This window comes from Panthera uncia, assembly GCF_023721935.1.
Source record: "Panthera uncia isolate 11264 chromosome C1 unlocalized genomic scaffold, Puncia_PCG_1.0 HiC_scaffold_4, whole genome shotgun sequence".
NCBI lineage: Eukaryota > Metazoa > Chordata > Mammalia > Carnivora > Felidae > Panthera > Panthera uncia.
Window position 1 is genome coordinate 7,715,536 of NW_026057585.1, and position 16,832 is coordinate 7,732,367.

The 16,832-nt window shown below is 46.8% G+C and overlaps 1 protein-coding gene across 1 annotated transcript in view; it reads right to left on the reverse strand.

Annotated features, from left to right (window-relative positions):
- Positions 1–1,645: 1,645 nt before the first annotated feature.
- Positions 1,646–16,832, reverse strand: part of VANGL1 (VANGL planar cell polarity protein 1) — a 56,244-nt gene continuing 41,057 nt past the window's right edge. The window contains exons 6-8 of the mRNA XM_049618380.1: positions 15,742–15,874; positions 14,620–14,854; positions 1,646–10,420 (exon numbers count right to left, since the gene is read on the reverse strand). Of these exons, the coding sequence (XP_049474337.1) occupies positions 10,160–10,420; positions 14,620–14,854; positions 15,742–15,874 (629 nt within the window). The 3' untranslated portion in view covers positions 1,646–10,159. The remainder of the gene's footprint in view (positions 10,421–14,619; positions 14,855–15,741; positions 15,875–16,832) is intronic.

The following is a 16,832-nucleotide window of genomic DNA, read 5'->3' on the forward strand; positions in this document are numbered from 1 at the left end:
TAACCAGGTAACTCGCTCTATCTCAGGACAGGAGTAAGGTTTAGGCAAAAGGCCAGCAGCACGTAGGAAATGATCCTTCTTCATAGAAGCAGAGGAGTTGGGGAAGAGGTATCCCCCCTCTGGCAGTGTTCGAGCCAGAAATCTTACAGTCATTCTGTTGTGTCCTGCTTCTGCATCGACTAGGGAGCAAGTCCTGGGCTCTCCTCTGCGCCCACCCCTGCTGTGTAACTGAGGCTGTACAATCTCCTACTTGGGTTACAGCAGGGTTCCAACTGCTCTCCCATCTCCAACCCAGCCTGAGTGCTGCGATCAAGTGATCTTTCTAAAATGAAAAACCGATCATGTCACACACATGCTTAAAATTCAGTGACTCTCTAGTCCCAATAGGTGTTTAAAAATTTTTTTTTCTGACTAAAAGAAGCCAAAGAGTGAGCTATGAATGGAAAGGTCGTTGATTGTGAATGCAGAGCCGGGATGTGTCGTGGGAGGTTGGGGAGGAGAAACGGGATGGGTTTTGTAAAACCCAAAGTCCTTGAAGTGTCTCGCCTCCGTATGAAGAAAGCAAAGTGTGAGTAGCGCTGACTGATGCTGGCGGGATCTGGGATCCTGGATTAGGAAAGCATCGGACGAGACGGGGTGATTTCTGCTGCCTACGTGGAGTGTCTGTCTTGGAATTATGGCGTCCACATGCCCCATTTGGGATTATAGCGCCCAGTGGTTGTTTTATCAGAAGTTGTTTTATCAGCACCACTGGCAACAGGCTACGGGGTCAGGTGTACCTTTGTAATTACGTAAAGGCCAGTTTCCTTTGCAGGACACTCAAGGTCTATGTGTGTTGCCTTTTATCCACCTTATCAGCCTCATCTCCCATGATGCTTCCCGACCACCTGCCTCCTCTATTCTTAGAAGCTAAAGTCTGTGGAAACTTCCTGGCTGCTTAACAGCTCCAAGCCTTGGCTCATGCTATTCCGTCTACTGGAATGCCTGTCCTTTCCCATCTGTGCCTGCCTGGCGAACTCCCAACTATCTTACCTTAAGTATAAAGTAGGGTGCATCCTAGGACTCTTCTGTGACTCTTGGAGCTAACTGGCCACCTCATCTGCTGAGCCCTCACTGCACCCTGTGTAAAGTTCTCTTATAGAAACTACAATTTATTATGCTTTTATGTGTATGTCTATTCGTTTGAAAGCAACCTTGGGGAAAAGTCTTTGTCTAATTCTGTTCTATCCTCAGTGCCTAAGTTCTGATAGGTACTTAATAAACTTGTTTGACTAAGTACTCTCTAAGCCCTACGCAAAGCTAATTTAACAGTGATTAGCACCGCTAAGAATGTGCTAGTGATTATCAAAAGCTATTAGTACCATTAAGAATATGCTGGTGATTATCCAAAGTCATGCAGGGACTTTTTGGCAATGCTGTCATCTGTTCAGTGTTGCTTCGGAGAGCCAACTGCTAAAAAGAGTAGAGTAGAATAGAATAGAATAGAGTAAAATAGAATAAAATAAAATAAAATATAAAATAAATAAAATAAAATATAAAATATAAAATAAAATAAAATAAATAAAATAATAAAATACGAACACAGGAACTCTTTGGCTCAGTGAGGAAGCTTCCGATGTGTGAAGTTCTTTAGTCAGGTAAGCACAGTCACCTAGAAATACAGGCACCACGACGGGAAGCAAAGCGGCATGGGATGGCAGCAGAAATCCCAGACCCCACCCTCCGGGAACAGGATAACCACAGCCACCTGACTGCACATTTATTGTAATGCATCTGCAGACCCACATGCTTGCAAGGTGAACTAAGGACCTCTTTGGAATTAATCTGGCATTTTAACAGTCTGAACTCTTCAGAGTAGCGATGGCTAGAATGCTCAAGGTTAACCCTAGGACCCTCCAAAACACCAATGATTCCCTTAAAATAATCACATGTGATTAGATTGTGGCTGGTAGCTTCAGCCCTGAATATGCTATCGTGTTCTCATTCACTCATTCGCTCAAGTATTCAATCAACGGCCCTTTGACGCTTGTTCACACACGCGGATCACAGAAGGCAGAAATGAGTGGGTGAGATGGGAGCGCTGAGCAAAAAGCTAGAAAAGGAAAATGTTTAAAGAAGCTTGTGTCAGTCCTACAAATGCATCATCATCTTGTCTGAAATAGTACAAATTCTCAGAACCTCAGTAACACATTCAACTGTAAATACAGAGAACATACCCAAAAGTCGAATGCAGTTTTTGTTTTTCCAGGTCAACCTTAGCCTGTGTAACCAGAAGATGCTTGCGTGACACGTTGACACCAGCAGGGAACTGCCAAGTCTCTCCGGAAGCAGGGACAATGTCCATGTCACGCCACTGCTGGTGAGCCCGGTCTCTGGCACTGGGTATGCAGGCAGTGACTTAACTGGTGCCTTTCTGGTATCTCTCACTCCACTTCCATAATCTGATAGTTTATCATCTGATATTCTCAAAACTCTTCCAAAATTCCATAGCAGTAGAATGGGTAGTGAATGAAAAAGAGAGGACTCTTCGGTTTATGTCTGCAGGCAACTTTAATCTTTTCTCCAGCAGGGTTTGCTTGTGCAGATATAAAGTATGCACGTCTTGGCCGATGGCCCAGAGACACAGAATTTGTCAATAATCTGTACAGTGAATATCTTCAAATCAATTGCTTTCTCTGACCCCTGTCCATGCAACAGGTGAGAATTTGATTGTGTGCTATCAGCATTCTATCCAGGTAAAAAGTAGCTGAGTGTAGCAAAAGGCAAGTTCCAACATTTCTTTGGAAAATAATCAAGTTCCTTTTGAATAGACCTACCTATCTGAAATCCCTCAATAATTAACATTGAATTACCAAACCACTCACCAAAACAATCCAATATTTACCAACAAATCCAGGGTCTGACACTTTTCTTCCTCCCTACTTAACTCCAGGATCTTTTTTCACTTGCTGATTTATTCAAAAGGCCCATTTGATCTTCATTTTTAGAGCCTACGATTTTAATGTCCAGTTATCTATTCATTTAAAAACATTCTCTTGAGCATAAAATGATCACAACAGATAGTTTTCATTACAGTGGCAATCCACATTTCATTCAATCTATCATTATAATTGTCTTGGTTTTCACAGAACCTTGACGTGTTTTTAAGAGGGTATCAAAATCATACAAGAGCGCAAATGTTCCCTAAAAAAAAAAAAAAAAAAAAAAAAGAAAAACACCAAACAACTTTTTAGATTGAAATAATCACATTAAAAAAAGAAGCCAAATACAATTTGGGAGTTCAGTTTATTTTTCAAGTTTTACAGTATAAAAAAATGCAACATGTAAAATGTTTTAACAGTTAATTGGGATTGGGGGTGGGACCCAAAAGGGGACCATATGACTTGGCTGCCAGGTACGCCGTGTCAGCTGTAAACACTAACATTGGTACTGATAGATGTCACAATGAGAAGACATCTCCTAGGATACACCTTGTGCATGTGTGTAAGTGTCCTCGTGCGGATGACTGCTGGTTGATCCATTCATTTAGATGTTCGAAAGGCCTCATCAGAGCCTATTCAGAAGGTCTCATACATACGTAGTGACGGGAGCAGAGACTGATTAGCAAAACTGCCCCCTCCCGGTTACAAAAAGCACAGTATCAACTACCAAGAAAGAACGCAAAGTCCCCCCAGCCCCGTTTTTGCACAAACCATTCTGGCTCCCTCAGACAGAGACAGATGGTTTTGTCATGGAATCTTCCGGGTTGTAGATCCACAAGTGAAAATTTCTTTCAATACAAAAGCAATTTGTTGGCAAATGAACTTCTCTGAAGACCTGACTTGGCCCTGCTGGCCTTCTCTCTAGAGTCTTTGTTGAGTAAGTGGTCATTCACCAGGTGAGTGAGGTTCACCACCCCCATGAGTCAGGACCCAGCCGCTCTCATTCTGGCCAGTGTCCTGTACTCTACACAACAGTTGTACTCACAAACGACTGCTTGGACATCAAGTTTGGGTAATGTCCTAATTTAGGGACCTCAGGGGAGTTTGCTATTTAACTAAACCCTACAGCAAATCCATTATAAAAATAAGGAATTACCACCAGAGTTCGAATTTTACGATCGTTTTTCTTGAAGAATGATGAACCACATGAAGCGAATATTCCATTGTTTCTATAACGGAGGGGCACCTCTTCCTACCTGGCCCCTGCAATGGTGACAGTGTGCAACGATCTGAATTCCCTATGACATGAGTCAAACTAGACTTGTCACCCACAGATCCCATGCCTGGGTCCCATCACTAATTCCCTGAGCGACAGTCTCTGGTCCTCAGAGATGAAGCTTTCCTAGGCTTTGGGCTTTTGGGGGGCTTAACGACTCCTAAATGACCAGCTCCTTTAGAATGAAAGCTCATGTTACATGGGCAAACTCCGGTAAATATAAGCAAACACAAAACCAGACAACTGTACATTCAAATATCTGTATGCAAAACTTATTTCAGTGCCAGAAGAAGTGCCAAAGACACTCTGAAGACCAAAGCCTTGGCATTTATCACATTTGTCCCACTGCGCCCCACCCCTCCCAGGCTCAAGGTAAGAGTGTTTTTATTCCCCTAAGTCAAACCACTGGTGTTTTCAAGCTGCGAGACATCGTAATTGTAGATCCTTAGTGCCATATGGGAAGTAACCTTTCACTTAATGCTTCGGCTGTTAGAGATCTGTTGTTGTATTGGGGAAACTCTAAAACAACCCATTAAAATAGATTTATTTTACAGGTGAAACAAAGCAAACTGGATTATCTAAATAAAAATGGGACAAGGCCTGGCAAGGGAGACTCACAGAGTCCCCAAATTCTATTTTATTTAGCAGTTTTACAGTTGCTTTTCTACCCTTTGGAAATCTGTGCCAATCCCTAAGGAGCAGCCATGCTGAGAAATGAGAGCCCCATCTTCGTTTTCCTGTCCTTTATGGAAAGCAAACAGCAGGAGAGAAAAAGGTAGTCTGTACTCCAAGGAACAAAACTTAAAGGCATCAGAAGAGAGGAAAACTGCGTTTCCAGAGTTCTGTTTCATCAGTTCTGTTAAAACTGTTGAGGGCAACTGTGGGGAAAAAGAGTGGGGTGCAAAGTGCTTGCTGAGAGCACCGATGTCACAGGGAGGCCAGGGACCCCCAGTTCCAGAGCTCCTGAGGCTGGGCCTGTGGGTGGTCTTTCTCCCACCCTAACCAGGTGAAGCAGAGCACCAGTGAGAAGCTTCCTCAGCTCAGGAAGAAGCCTGGTCCGCCCGCTGCCCACCTGCCCAAGCCAGCAGGATGGAGGCAGAGGGCCAGAGGGGCAAAAGCAAAGGGTGGCTGCCAGAACAACAGCACCTTGGTCGTGCTGGTTTTCCTGGGGGTGGGGCATTCTCAAATTCTTTCAATTAGAAATCGCAAAAAACATGCCAGCACCATAGAGAGGTTCCCCCTGGGGCCACAGCTCTGGTGCAAAGTGAAAGAATCGAAGGGATTCCACCACCTCCAAGGAACCCTCACCCCCAGGTTCAGATTCAAGGTCAAGTGTCCTCAGGTCCCTCCTCCACATTCCCAGATGCCAGATCATTTAGATCACACCTCGAGGTACAGAGAGCGAGGGGCTGGAATCAAACATTAGATTTGAAATCCCATTCACTAGCCATGAGACCTGAGACTGGTCCCTCCCTCCCTGATTGTCTTCCTTCTCACCTGTTAAACTGAGATAACCCTGCCTCCAAGGAGTTCCCGTTCTAGAACAGCACCTGACGTGATACCTGAGACACAGTGTCGGCACCCTTCTCTTCCTTGTCTGACCAAAATATGTTTTGTCAAAAACATGACCTGAAATCTAATTTTCTAGGCATCAACTTGGTTAAAGTGCAATACAGCAACTTCAATGTAGTGTCTAAATTACCTTGATTCACTACTGCCCTGAATACCATTTAAGAACTGTGCTATGGGCTTAAGAACGACTCATATTTTATTAACGATGGAATGTGATCACAAGGTTTCATAGTAAATTCACAGTAGTGATTTATTTATTTATTTTTTTTTGTAACAAGATCCATAAAGCATAAACACTTCCCAGAAATACTTACATCACTTTACAATCGCAGGATCGCTGCTGGACTATTTAAATATTATGTTAACATTTCTGTGCTACTTTTAGTAATCAGTCTTATCTTTTTTTATGAAGCTCAGTTTTTAAGTTATATTCAGAAACATAGAATAAGGCTTCCAAGGTAGTGAACTTGGAGAAGTGATTATCAGAAAGCTTGACCTTTCTTTCTCTGCTTCTTACTGTTTTCAGGTCATAGAGTCCTGAGGCAGGAGAGAGTTTAATGGATTGTCTGCAGGACATCAAAATTTCCAGAAGACACTTCTATGCTAAAGCCATTTACTCCTGGGGAGAAGCCAGTATAACTGATGGAAAGGAATATAGGAGCCAAGGGAGAAATAACGGACTTTAGAGAAGCCTTCCGAAGGATTGGGTGCTGTTAGGAACTCTCTCCGCCATAGGGTATGGGGGAAACACAGACACCCTCAAGACACTCATCCATACAAACACACGCATCAATTACCTGCTGACAGAACTAACCCATCTATAGACAACACAGATGTTCAGATGGCTAACATATAAACCAGACGCCGCCTGTCTTGTAAATTACCCTCAAGAGAAATGCACACAGATATGGAAACACATACCCACAAACAATGTGCATCCCCATTTAGGGAACGTTACATCACAGAGCCCAGCCAGAGGGCGTGTGAACCAAGGGCCCGATTCTCTTGGTTTTGTGGAGTGACTAACACTCACTTCCCCAGGCGCCGGGGGTGGGGGTGAGGAGAGTCAGGGTAATTAATTCCTGCCATCTCGACAGAGCACTTGCCACAGAGATACAGCGGTATCTAAACACATGCACACAAAATGAAGGGGAGCCATGAGTAGGGTGAGAGGGGAGGGGGACACCTCATCTCATCACCCCCCCACACACTGAAAAGGCGAACTCTAGCAATGAGCCACAATGCTGCATGTGCGCGCGTGTGCGCACGCACACACACACACACACACACACGCACTCACACACACACCCCTTCCCCCCGCCCTCCCCAGGGCCACCTACCTCCACCCGCCTCTGCACAGAGTTTCTCCTGGCCGTAGATGTGAAAGGGAAGGACAGAGAGGGAAGATGATGAGAGCCGGGCAAAAACCTGGCCAGGCATTTTCTCAAGGGCTTCGTGAACTTCAGCAAAAGTATTCTGGCTTCTGACTTAACCGATAACGCAGAGGATGAATAAACCAGAAAGCTTAGAGTTCCTTCCCCCTCTAGGAATGCAGACTTTTTAACTGTAACACGCAGTTCGTGGACGATTGAAAATTATAATCACCATCAGAAGTAGGCACCGAAGAACAAAAATTACCCACTGGTTAAAACAGCAGCAGGGAACAGAGTGATCTCAGGCACGCACTCGGGGTCCTCTACTCCTCACATTGAACATTCATGTTTTAATACCTTAGGCTGAAAGTTATAGGAAATCTATAAACATTTAAGGCAAATGAAATCCTGACTCGTCTAATGTGAAGTCTCCTATATTTTACTAGCCCTCAGGCAGTTTACCCTCTTTTAAAAAGAATAGCCTATTGGTTCCATGGACTGAAATGAAAACGCATCGTTTTCGAGTGTGTGACGCAGCTTTCTGAAACCTTCAATCTCTTTAATGTCATTTACAATGTTCCCACTGCACCAGCAACTCGAGTTATTAAGGTTTTGAAAGTGCAAAGGCTTTACCCAAAGATCCTGCATTTTATTTTGTTCTTCTTTCAAAGGGGACTCAATACGAAGCCAGTGTCAAAAATCGATATCCAATTTAAAACCGAAACAATAATTTCAGAAAGGCTGACATTCTCCTATGCAAAGACTGGGGGGAGGGAGGATGGGGGGAGGGGAGAGAGAAAACAAATTCCTTAATTTAAACCCTTTTTCACCCTGCTGGGAATACATACACCAAGGCAGTGACGCCAACGTAACTCCTGGGCTGGGGACTTAAGATCGGGTCGGAGGCACAGTATTTTAGAACGTTGATGAACAGTGTCATTACGAACTACGTGTCCTGTATATGAACTCCATGGACTTACGGCGTCTCCAGCCGCTGTGTCCCTCCCTGATGCAGAAGCCTCTGACACCCTTAGCCTGGGACATTAGAACTGCTGCACAGCCAAAGTCTCATCCACTTACACCTTTCCTTGCCCCATCTCCCAAAATAGATTTCCTGAGAAAGATATCATAAGGAATGTCCAGTTTGAAAGGACCTAAAGGCAACAGCTAGGAAAAAAGCACCATGGTTACATGGTATGTGTTTTTCATAAACAGAACCATGTAGTGACACAGCACATCCTGGCTCGAGGCCACACTGACTGGTGTCTCCTTTCTGCTTTTCCAACGCTTGTCTTTTTGAGCGGAAGGCTGTTGATTCGAGAATGCTGTTTACTTTTTCAGGTACAGGTGCGTTACCAATATCCAAAGCCAATTGTGATTTTGAAAAATGATACACAAATACTGCACCACTTTTGGAACACACAGCCCAGTAAAGGTACGAGCCAACACACACACAGAGAACATTCCGACAGCGTTCTCCTTTTCTAAAGCGAGGTGACTGAATACCCCCAACTTCCTGGGAAAAGCAAGGCCAAATACTTTGTAAAGGTTTGCCATGATACAGGAAGGCAGACGGAGGCACAGACAGGGTCTCCCTTACAGCAGGCCTCCGCCGGGTCAGCTTGCCACAACCCCCACCCCCAAGCCGCGGCTGCTCCCTCTGGCCAGGGGTGAGCCCACTGAAACCAGCGGCATTTCAGAAACCAATCACAGATGAATGGCTCGGGATCCTAAGACTGGCTCCCTCCCTTTCCTTCTCCCAAGCTCGGCCGCTTACCCAATCCCTCTCCCCACTTTCCCAATAACTACAAGAAATTCCAGCACCAGGGCCAAAGCAGCTCCTTCCCTGGTGGTAAGTGGCAGAGGTGATGAGTTGCACAGTGATGGTGGTCAGAAAGCAGGGAGCGGACAGCAGCAGCTGTCACTGCGCCAGGCACTGTTTGGTCTCCCGTGGCAGGGCAGCCGGCTCTGAAGCTTTGGTGAGGACTCATCCCCGTGGGAAATGAGAGGCTCGGAGCTGCACCTGCCAGTCCCTGAGTCCTGGTGTCAGTCTTCCGCCTGGTCCCTATGAGCAGCCGGGAGGAGGACCGGGAGGGCGGGGGGCTCCCACTGCAGCCTGGGAGGGACAGCCTAGCAGGCTTGCTCGCCCTGTGTTCTAGCTGGTAGGCATTCTATGCTTCCCTGTGCAAACAATCCCCGGGGCCCATTGGAGGCGGCGCACAAAGCCTGTGAGCCCGCGTGAAGAGCCAGGTCCCGGCAGCCTTCCCTGGCTGGTGTGTGGTGCGTGCAGGGGAGGGCAGGTGGAGGGAGATGGGTGGGCAATCGTGGGGTCAGGAAAGGTCTACCTGCTCAACTCGAGGGAAGCAGGGTCAGAAACAGGACAGGCAGGCTTTCTCCTTGGGGGAGAAAACAACATAAAATCACGTAGAGCTGTAAACGGATAGTGCACATTTTCTGTCGTGACCTCTCTCTGCAGCACTTAAGGCAACAAAGAACAAAGATGAAGGCAGGCGTTTCCTGAACGGCCCGTGGCTCCCGTGGGTGATGTGGTGCTGGACGTTTACTTACACAAACACATGTGTGGACATGTCGTGTCTGGTTTCCCCGAACAGAATAAAGATGTGTCCCCCGGGAGCTCTACCAGGGGGTGGACCAGAAGTGACAGGAGGGCGTGGTCCTGGACGAGAGGCGGGGACTAGATGCTGTAAGGCGAGGCTCCTGAGAGCCACCAGCTCCGCTTTGGTTTACAGCTGTCACAGAAGCGCCAGGGAACAGCTTCTAGAGAAGTCCCATCCACAGAAGTCAGATGTCGTCAGTCACTGTTTTCCAGGGTGGACATCCCCTGCTTCCTTCCAAATAAAGTGCGGATGGTGAAAGGACACTGGTCTATCATCTGCCAGTTTCAGTCAGTGATGAAGAAGAATAAAAAAGGATGCCCCTCTGGTATACATATATATATATATATATCTCATATATTCTTTTTTTTTTTTTGTAATAAAGCCACAAATATAAAACTTTTAAACTGAGGTCTCAGACTGTAAGCGAAGGACAAATTTGTGAGATTTGGGGTCTATGAACTCTTCCGAGAGTACGATGAATGGAATTTTCTTCACATTGACCACGAGGCTGAAGTCCAAGCATTTGAGGACGAAAACGATTCCATCCCGTAGTCCGTTAGTGACAGCCTCATCACTGACCAGTCTCCACTGCGTCGAGAGCCAGCGCTCCTTGTCATACTGCAGGGTGGGGCCTGCGCTGAGGTAACGTTCCAGAAAGGCCTGGAAAAGAGGGGAAAGGCCATCAGGGAAGAATCACCCCACGCCCACGGCAGTGCCACCAGGGACCTATTCATCCTGTGCCAATGAAAATGTTTCCCAGCAAACCAAGATGGAACTCAATTTATCACACCGTATTCCCATCAGACCCTCACAACGGAGACCTTGTTGGGTAGGGAAACCTCCTTGGACGTCCTCATTCCCCTCTGCCAACTTCCAACCAGAGGTGGGGCAGGGTGGGGGTGGTGGTGGCTGGCATCCAAATCTGCCCGGAAGCCATCGCTGAGGCACCAGCCCAGCCTAGGCTCGGCCCCACCACACATGCCACCACTTGTCCCTGTGCTGGGCCTGCCTCCTCTTGCACGGACAGCTCCTCAGGGCAAGGGCTGGCCCCGAGGGACACCAGGGAAATGTAAGCCTAACACATAAAAGGATATACTTGCACGCTTGAAAATGCATGTTGTACCACTCACAGGTTGTGTGACTGCGGACAAGTCATTTAACCTCCCTGTAAGTGGAGAGAGTAACAGCTCCTAACTCACAGGGCCGCTGTGGGGATGAAAAGATTACCTCCAACCATCGCATGGCACAAGGGAAACCCAACCAGTGTGAGCGATGGTGATCTCCCGGGGGACCAATGTGCACAGGGCAAGTCCGAGGGATGCCAGAGCCCATGTCCCTGTCCTTCCGCTCCAACAGTGCTTAGCTCCTTAGCTCCTGGGAGTTCTTGGACAGCACCCCCTGCCCCCGTTCTGCCCCAAATGGTGTCCACATGCACTGTTCCTCCTGGGCGTTTACATCTCCTCAGACCACCACCTGAACCTCTGGACACGTGAACACACCCTCCTCCAAGCGCTTATAATCACTGGCCTGACTCTCGTGTGACATTCGGCTCAGCGGTGTATTAAATCAATAAATACACCGATTAAGCTGCAAGAAAAGAATGAGCCAGCAATTCAGACAGGATATATCGGGATATAGCACTCTGGTCCTAGACACAGGATGGTTTCTATGTGCATCCCCTTCCTTCTATACCTCACTCTGCTGCCAAGTATATTATTTCTGATCTGTACGCTTATATTCTAAGGCGGGAAGTACAGCCATGCCTCAACATCCTTCTAATATAAAAATAGCTCTTACGGGGGCACCTGGGTGGCCTTGTCGGTTAAGCGTCCGACTCTTGATTTTGGCTCAGGTCATGATCTTACGGTTTCTGAGATTGAGCCCCTGCTTAAGATTCTCTCTCTCCTTCTGAGCATCTGGATGGTTCTGTCGGTTAAGCATCCGACTTCGGTTCAGGTCACGATCTCATGGTTTGTGAGTTCGAGTCCTGCGTCGGGCTCTGTGCTGACAGCTCAGATTCTATGCCTGCTTCAGATTCTCTGTCTCCCTCTCTCTCTGCCCCTTCCCCACTCATGCTGTCTCTCTCTCAAAAATAAACATTTAAAAAAAATTTTTTTTTAAGATTCTCTTTCTCTCTCTGCCCCTCCCCTGCTCATCCTCTCTTTCTCTCTTTCTCTCTCACAAAAAAGAAACAGCTCTTATGAGTCATGAGAAAAAGAAATAACTCAGCAGAGAAATGAAATTAATAATTTATAGAATAAATATTAATAGAAAATTAACATAGTAAAAAAGATGTTCTACCACATTAATAATTCAAGAAATAGGAATTAAAATGAAAAATATTTTTTTTCCTCTTATGATTAAAGACATCATTGGACATCATAAGGACAGTGATTAAAAAGAATGGTAACACCCAACACATCAATTGTGTGGGAGAAATAAACAATCCTATCTCAGAGGCAAAAGTGTAAAATAGTAACATGCATAGGAAGGACAATTTGGCAAGATCTGTACCTTTGATCTAGCTGTTCCTCTACCAGAAATTTATCTTTCGGAAATAGTTACACAGATGCACAAAGACATGTAAAAAAGATATTTGCTGCAACCCTGTTTAGGCCAGGGGTTGGCAACATTTTCTCTAACGTAAATATTTTCAGCTTCACAAGCCACACTCTGGCACAACTGGTCAACTCAGTCTGTGTAGAGAGAAAGCAGCCATAGACGATATGGAAATAAAAGGGTGTGGCTGTGTTCCAATAAAACTCGATTAACAAAAACAGCTGAGCCCTGGTTTAAACTAGTGAAAGATCTTAATCCAGATGTGCATCGTAAGCCCTGGTTAAACAAATCGTGCTATTCAGTGGAATAAGATGCAACTACTAAAGAGAACGAGTTAGATCTGTAGGACAGAGATCTGGAAGGTACTGACATGGGAAAACAGCCAAGGGATCGTTTTAAATGAAAAAAGCAAGTTTCCAAACTGCGTGTGTGTGTGCATGTGTGTGCATAAGCTCCCATTTGTGGTTTGCTTTTTTTCCCACTTCTACTTTAGACAGACAGACACACACACACACACACACACACACACACACCCCTCTGGAAGCATACATACTGACTCCTTATCACTACGAACAGTTTAGGGTAGTAGAATGGAGAGTTCCCTTTGCACATTATATTTTTCTTTAATGCCTGGATTTTTACACAAAGAAAGAGTGTGAAATGAGTTTTAATTCAGAAAAAGTATACATTTTTGTTTTAAATGTTTATTTTTGAAAGAAAAAAAAAGAAAGAGAGAGAGAGATATGGAGCATGAGCGGGGGGGGGGGGGGAGGGGCAGAGAGAGAGAGAGAGAGAGAGAAAGAGAGAGAGAGACACAGAATCCAAAGCAGGCTCCAGGCTCTGAGCTGTCAGCACAGAGCCCGACGCAGGGCTCGAACCCACAAACTGTGAGATCATGACCTGAGCCAAAGCCAGACGCTTAACCCACTAAGCCACCCAGGCACCCCAAAAGTATACATTTTTTAAACAAAAACGAAAGCAACCAGGACAGTAAGACATCTCAAATAAAAGGAAAACGGCTTCCATCCCACATGGTATCAGCTATCACTTTGCATGTGTAGATGTATCATACTCGTACTTTCTTGCATTCCGTTTTTTGTAACTTAATATTCTAACAAAGATTCTTCTATTTTTAACAGGTGACATACAGTGATTTATAAGCCACTGTTCTATTTTTAAGTGATGGCCGGCGTGGAGTTATTCCAGATTATTTTGCAAAAATCACCTTCATGTATATTTGTGTATGTATCTGACTGCGCTGAATACTTTTTCTAGGAGAGGAATTAGTGAGTCAAAGAAATTGGAAATGAAACCTTACAGACCCCCACTGAATATTTCTGTATTGCTTTCCTGACGGTTGCTACTGATGAGTGACAACACAGCCACACGTTGTACATGTACAGGGCGATGCGTGTACACGGGCCCTTAGAACAAAAGCCACCAATCGTTTCACGAGCACTGTACGCCAAGCTCATTTACTCCCTACATTGTGATTTACACGTCGTGTTGCCACATTTAACATGACTTTCACACAACAGGCCTATCGGGTAGATGCTGCCACTGTCCCCATTTTATAAAAGAGGAAACAAATGTAGAGTGACTTCTACAAAGTCACCAACCAATCAACTGGTGGAGCTGGGATCTGAGCTCCCCTCTGTCTGGTGACAGGTCATTTACTCTATTCTGCTTCCTTGGCCACAGCCCTCTCTGAGATGCACAGCCGTTTCCTGCAATATCCCTGAAAGTATGCTCATGTCATAATTCAAAACACCATTCAAGTAAAACAAACTCCACGACATCCAAAACGCCTAACAGAGTGCTGGCATTCTTTCCTCCACTAATAACAGTCATTTATTCAGTCTTTACCATACGACGGGCACTGTTCTAAGCACTTCATATGAACGAGCTCTTTGAGTTCCCAAAGCAGCCCGATGAGGTAGGTACTAACCATTAGCCCCAATGGATAGAGCAGGAAAGTGAGGCGCAGAGCCACTGAAGTGTTTGCCCAAGGTGACCAGCTTGTTGGTGGAGGAGGAAGGTTAGAAGGAGTCTGCTCGGTTCCAGAACCCGCCGAGTTCCTTTAACTACTGCCTATACTGTCTCTAAGTCAAAGTCCTTCCTCTGTGTGAACCTAGAGGCTATCAAAGGGCCATTTAACAAAAACCAATCGCACCCAGATAATACAAAGTTAAGCGGGAGTCATGAATTCTCACGAGTCGGTGCTTTAGAGAAGACTTTGACCATATCACTCCCGGGCACACCCGACGGCGGGACCTCCCAGGCTCAGGGACAGGTGGCACCTTGGGGGTCATGCTGTTGGTGATGCAGAAGGCCAGGTGCTGCAGGATGCTCTCCATGCTGTGGTAATGCTGCTGTCGAGTGGTGCGCAGGTATTTCTGCAGAGCCCGGGCCATGGAGGGGAAGATGGCCTGGGCGGCCTCCCGGGGGTCCATCACCTCCCCTGGGGCTTTCTGCTGCTCTTCGGCCTGGAGACGCTGGATGTGGATGAAGGCCTCCTCCACGGCCACCACCAGCCTGGCGGGCAACAGAACAGTCATCAGGACGGGGCCCGCTGCAGGCTTGAGAGCAGAGCGGTGCTAAAGGGTCTGGAAGGGCCCCCGCCCGCCTCTGCGTCCCGGCCTGCCAGCTCACCCAGGGCTCACCTCCTTAGCTGTCAGTCCAGATGGCTGAAAGGGGACAGAGGGAGAAAGGAAGGCAGGGGAGCCAGAGGGGTGAAGAGGAAGGAGCCCTAGGACGGGGGGATGACCGCTCAAGTCGATTCTGCCACGAATGAGCTCAGGGGCCTCGCTTCAACCCTTCCATCTCCACAACGAAGGGTTACAGGAAAAGAGCTGTAAGATTACTCAAACTCTGGCCACACACAGGGCTCTGCACACGCTGAGGGGTGGCCGGCGGTTCAGAAGCAGCCTTGCAAAGAACCAGAGCTGTATCCCCCTTGATCCAGCCACCCACACCAGCAGCCTCGGGGGGAAAAGGAAGGAAGGGGCCCAGCATCCACGATGGAAACCAACTTTGTCCGCTTCCGTTCACGTGATCAGAACTTGGAAACCAACAAGGGCCTGGGGGTGTAGGAGGGGGGCCCCTCAAAGCGTGGGCCACGCAGCCCAACGGCTTCAGCATCAGCTGGGAATTTGTAAGATGTGCAGATTCTTGGGCCCAGCTCCAGTCCCATTGAATAGTAAGTCAGTTACTTTTGCAGGTGGGGCCCGGACCCTCAGATCCGTGCTTTAATAAGCCCTCCCGAGGGCGCCGAAGTCTGAGAAACCCTGGGACGGGAGACAGTCCTAAGGCTTGAGCATGTCACATTTACACATTGAGATTTCATTCCGGCAGTAAAAAAATAAATAAAAAGTCTACTATGACAGGGGGTTATGTCGGGGTGGGGTGGGGGGACGACAGACCTTGCTCTCCGCTTCTTCACCCGCCGCTCGTGCTCAGCCTCTTCATAATACAACTCGTTATGGCTGGAATCTCGGCGCCGAGCGGCAGCAGCAATCATGGCCCGGGACTGACCAGTGGCATTGTTACTGGGGCCTTTGGGGAAGGACAGTGGAGGCGGAAGAACGGTTTTAATGCCATGGGGCCGCAAAGTACAGCAGAAAGCTAGTACCGCGGTCTGTCAGTACCGTCTACCCGCCTACCCGCACCTACACAAATCTCAGAAGGAGCTTCCCAGGAGGGTGGACAGGACCTCCTGTACTCACATTCAGTGCGCTCCCTGGGGGAAGGAAATCTCCCCCAAACCCCCTGGGATCAGTGGAAATGGAGAAAGAACTCAGGAGGAGGTGATTAAAACGTTGGCCAAAAACAACACACGGAGTACACTGAAGAGGTTACTCACCATCGGCTACATAAAGTTTCAGTTTGGCACAAAGGGTATGTGGAACATCACGTTTCGGCAACAAGACAACGAGAGAGAATGAGACGCAACGGGGAGAACGAGGACAGAGAAAAAAGAAAGCCAAGGGACATGGAGACACGGATTATGCACAGGACAGCAAGCCATGTTGGAATATCACAGTGGTCACAGTGTTTATTGAAAAAAAGAAAAAAAAAGGACTTGAGGTCTGGCAATATGGCCCGTCTGTTAATACAGACTTGGAACTCGCGGCCCTGTTTCCAGCTGCCCACAGACCACCTTCGCTTTTCAGAAGGACAAGGCAGATCACATGCTTTCTTCTGTATCAACTATTTAGTTAATAACTTGGTTTCACTCGTGGGAATTTATGCTAAGTTTTCAGAGCAGGTGAAATTTACCAACCCTCTGGGAATCCCACCAGAGTGCATATCTCATGAAACCACCTCCCCCTGCCAAAAATGGGGAGGATATCGCCAGTAAAAATGGACACCATCCATAAATCACTCGACTTGTTAACAATATGATCCTCTTATAGGGTCTGCAAAGCTCTTGCCCTGACCCAAGGCACTGAGCAAGAAATGACACTGTGTCCTGTTTCTTGCACTTAACCATCTGATAGCTCTGAAATGCAGC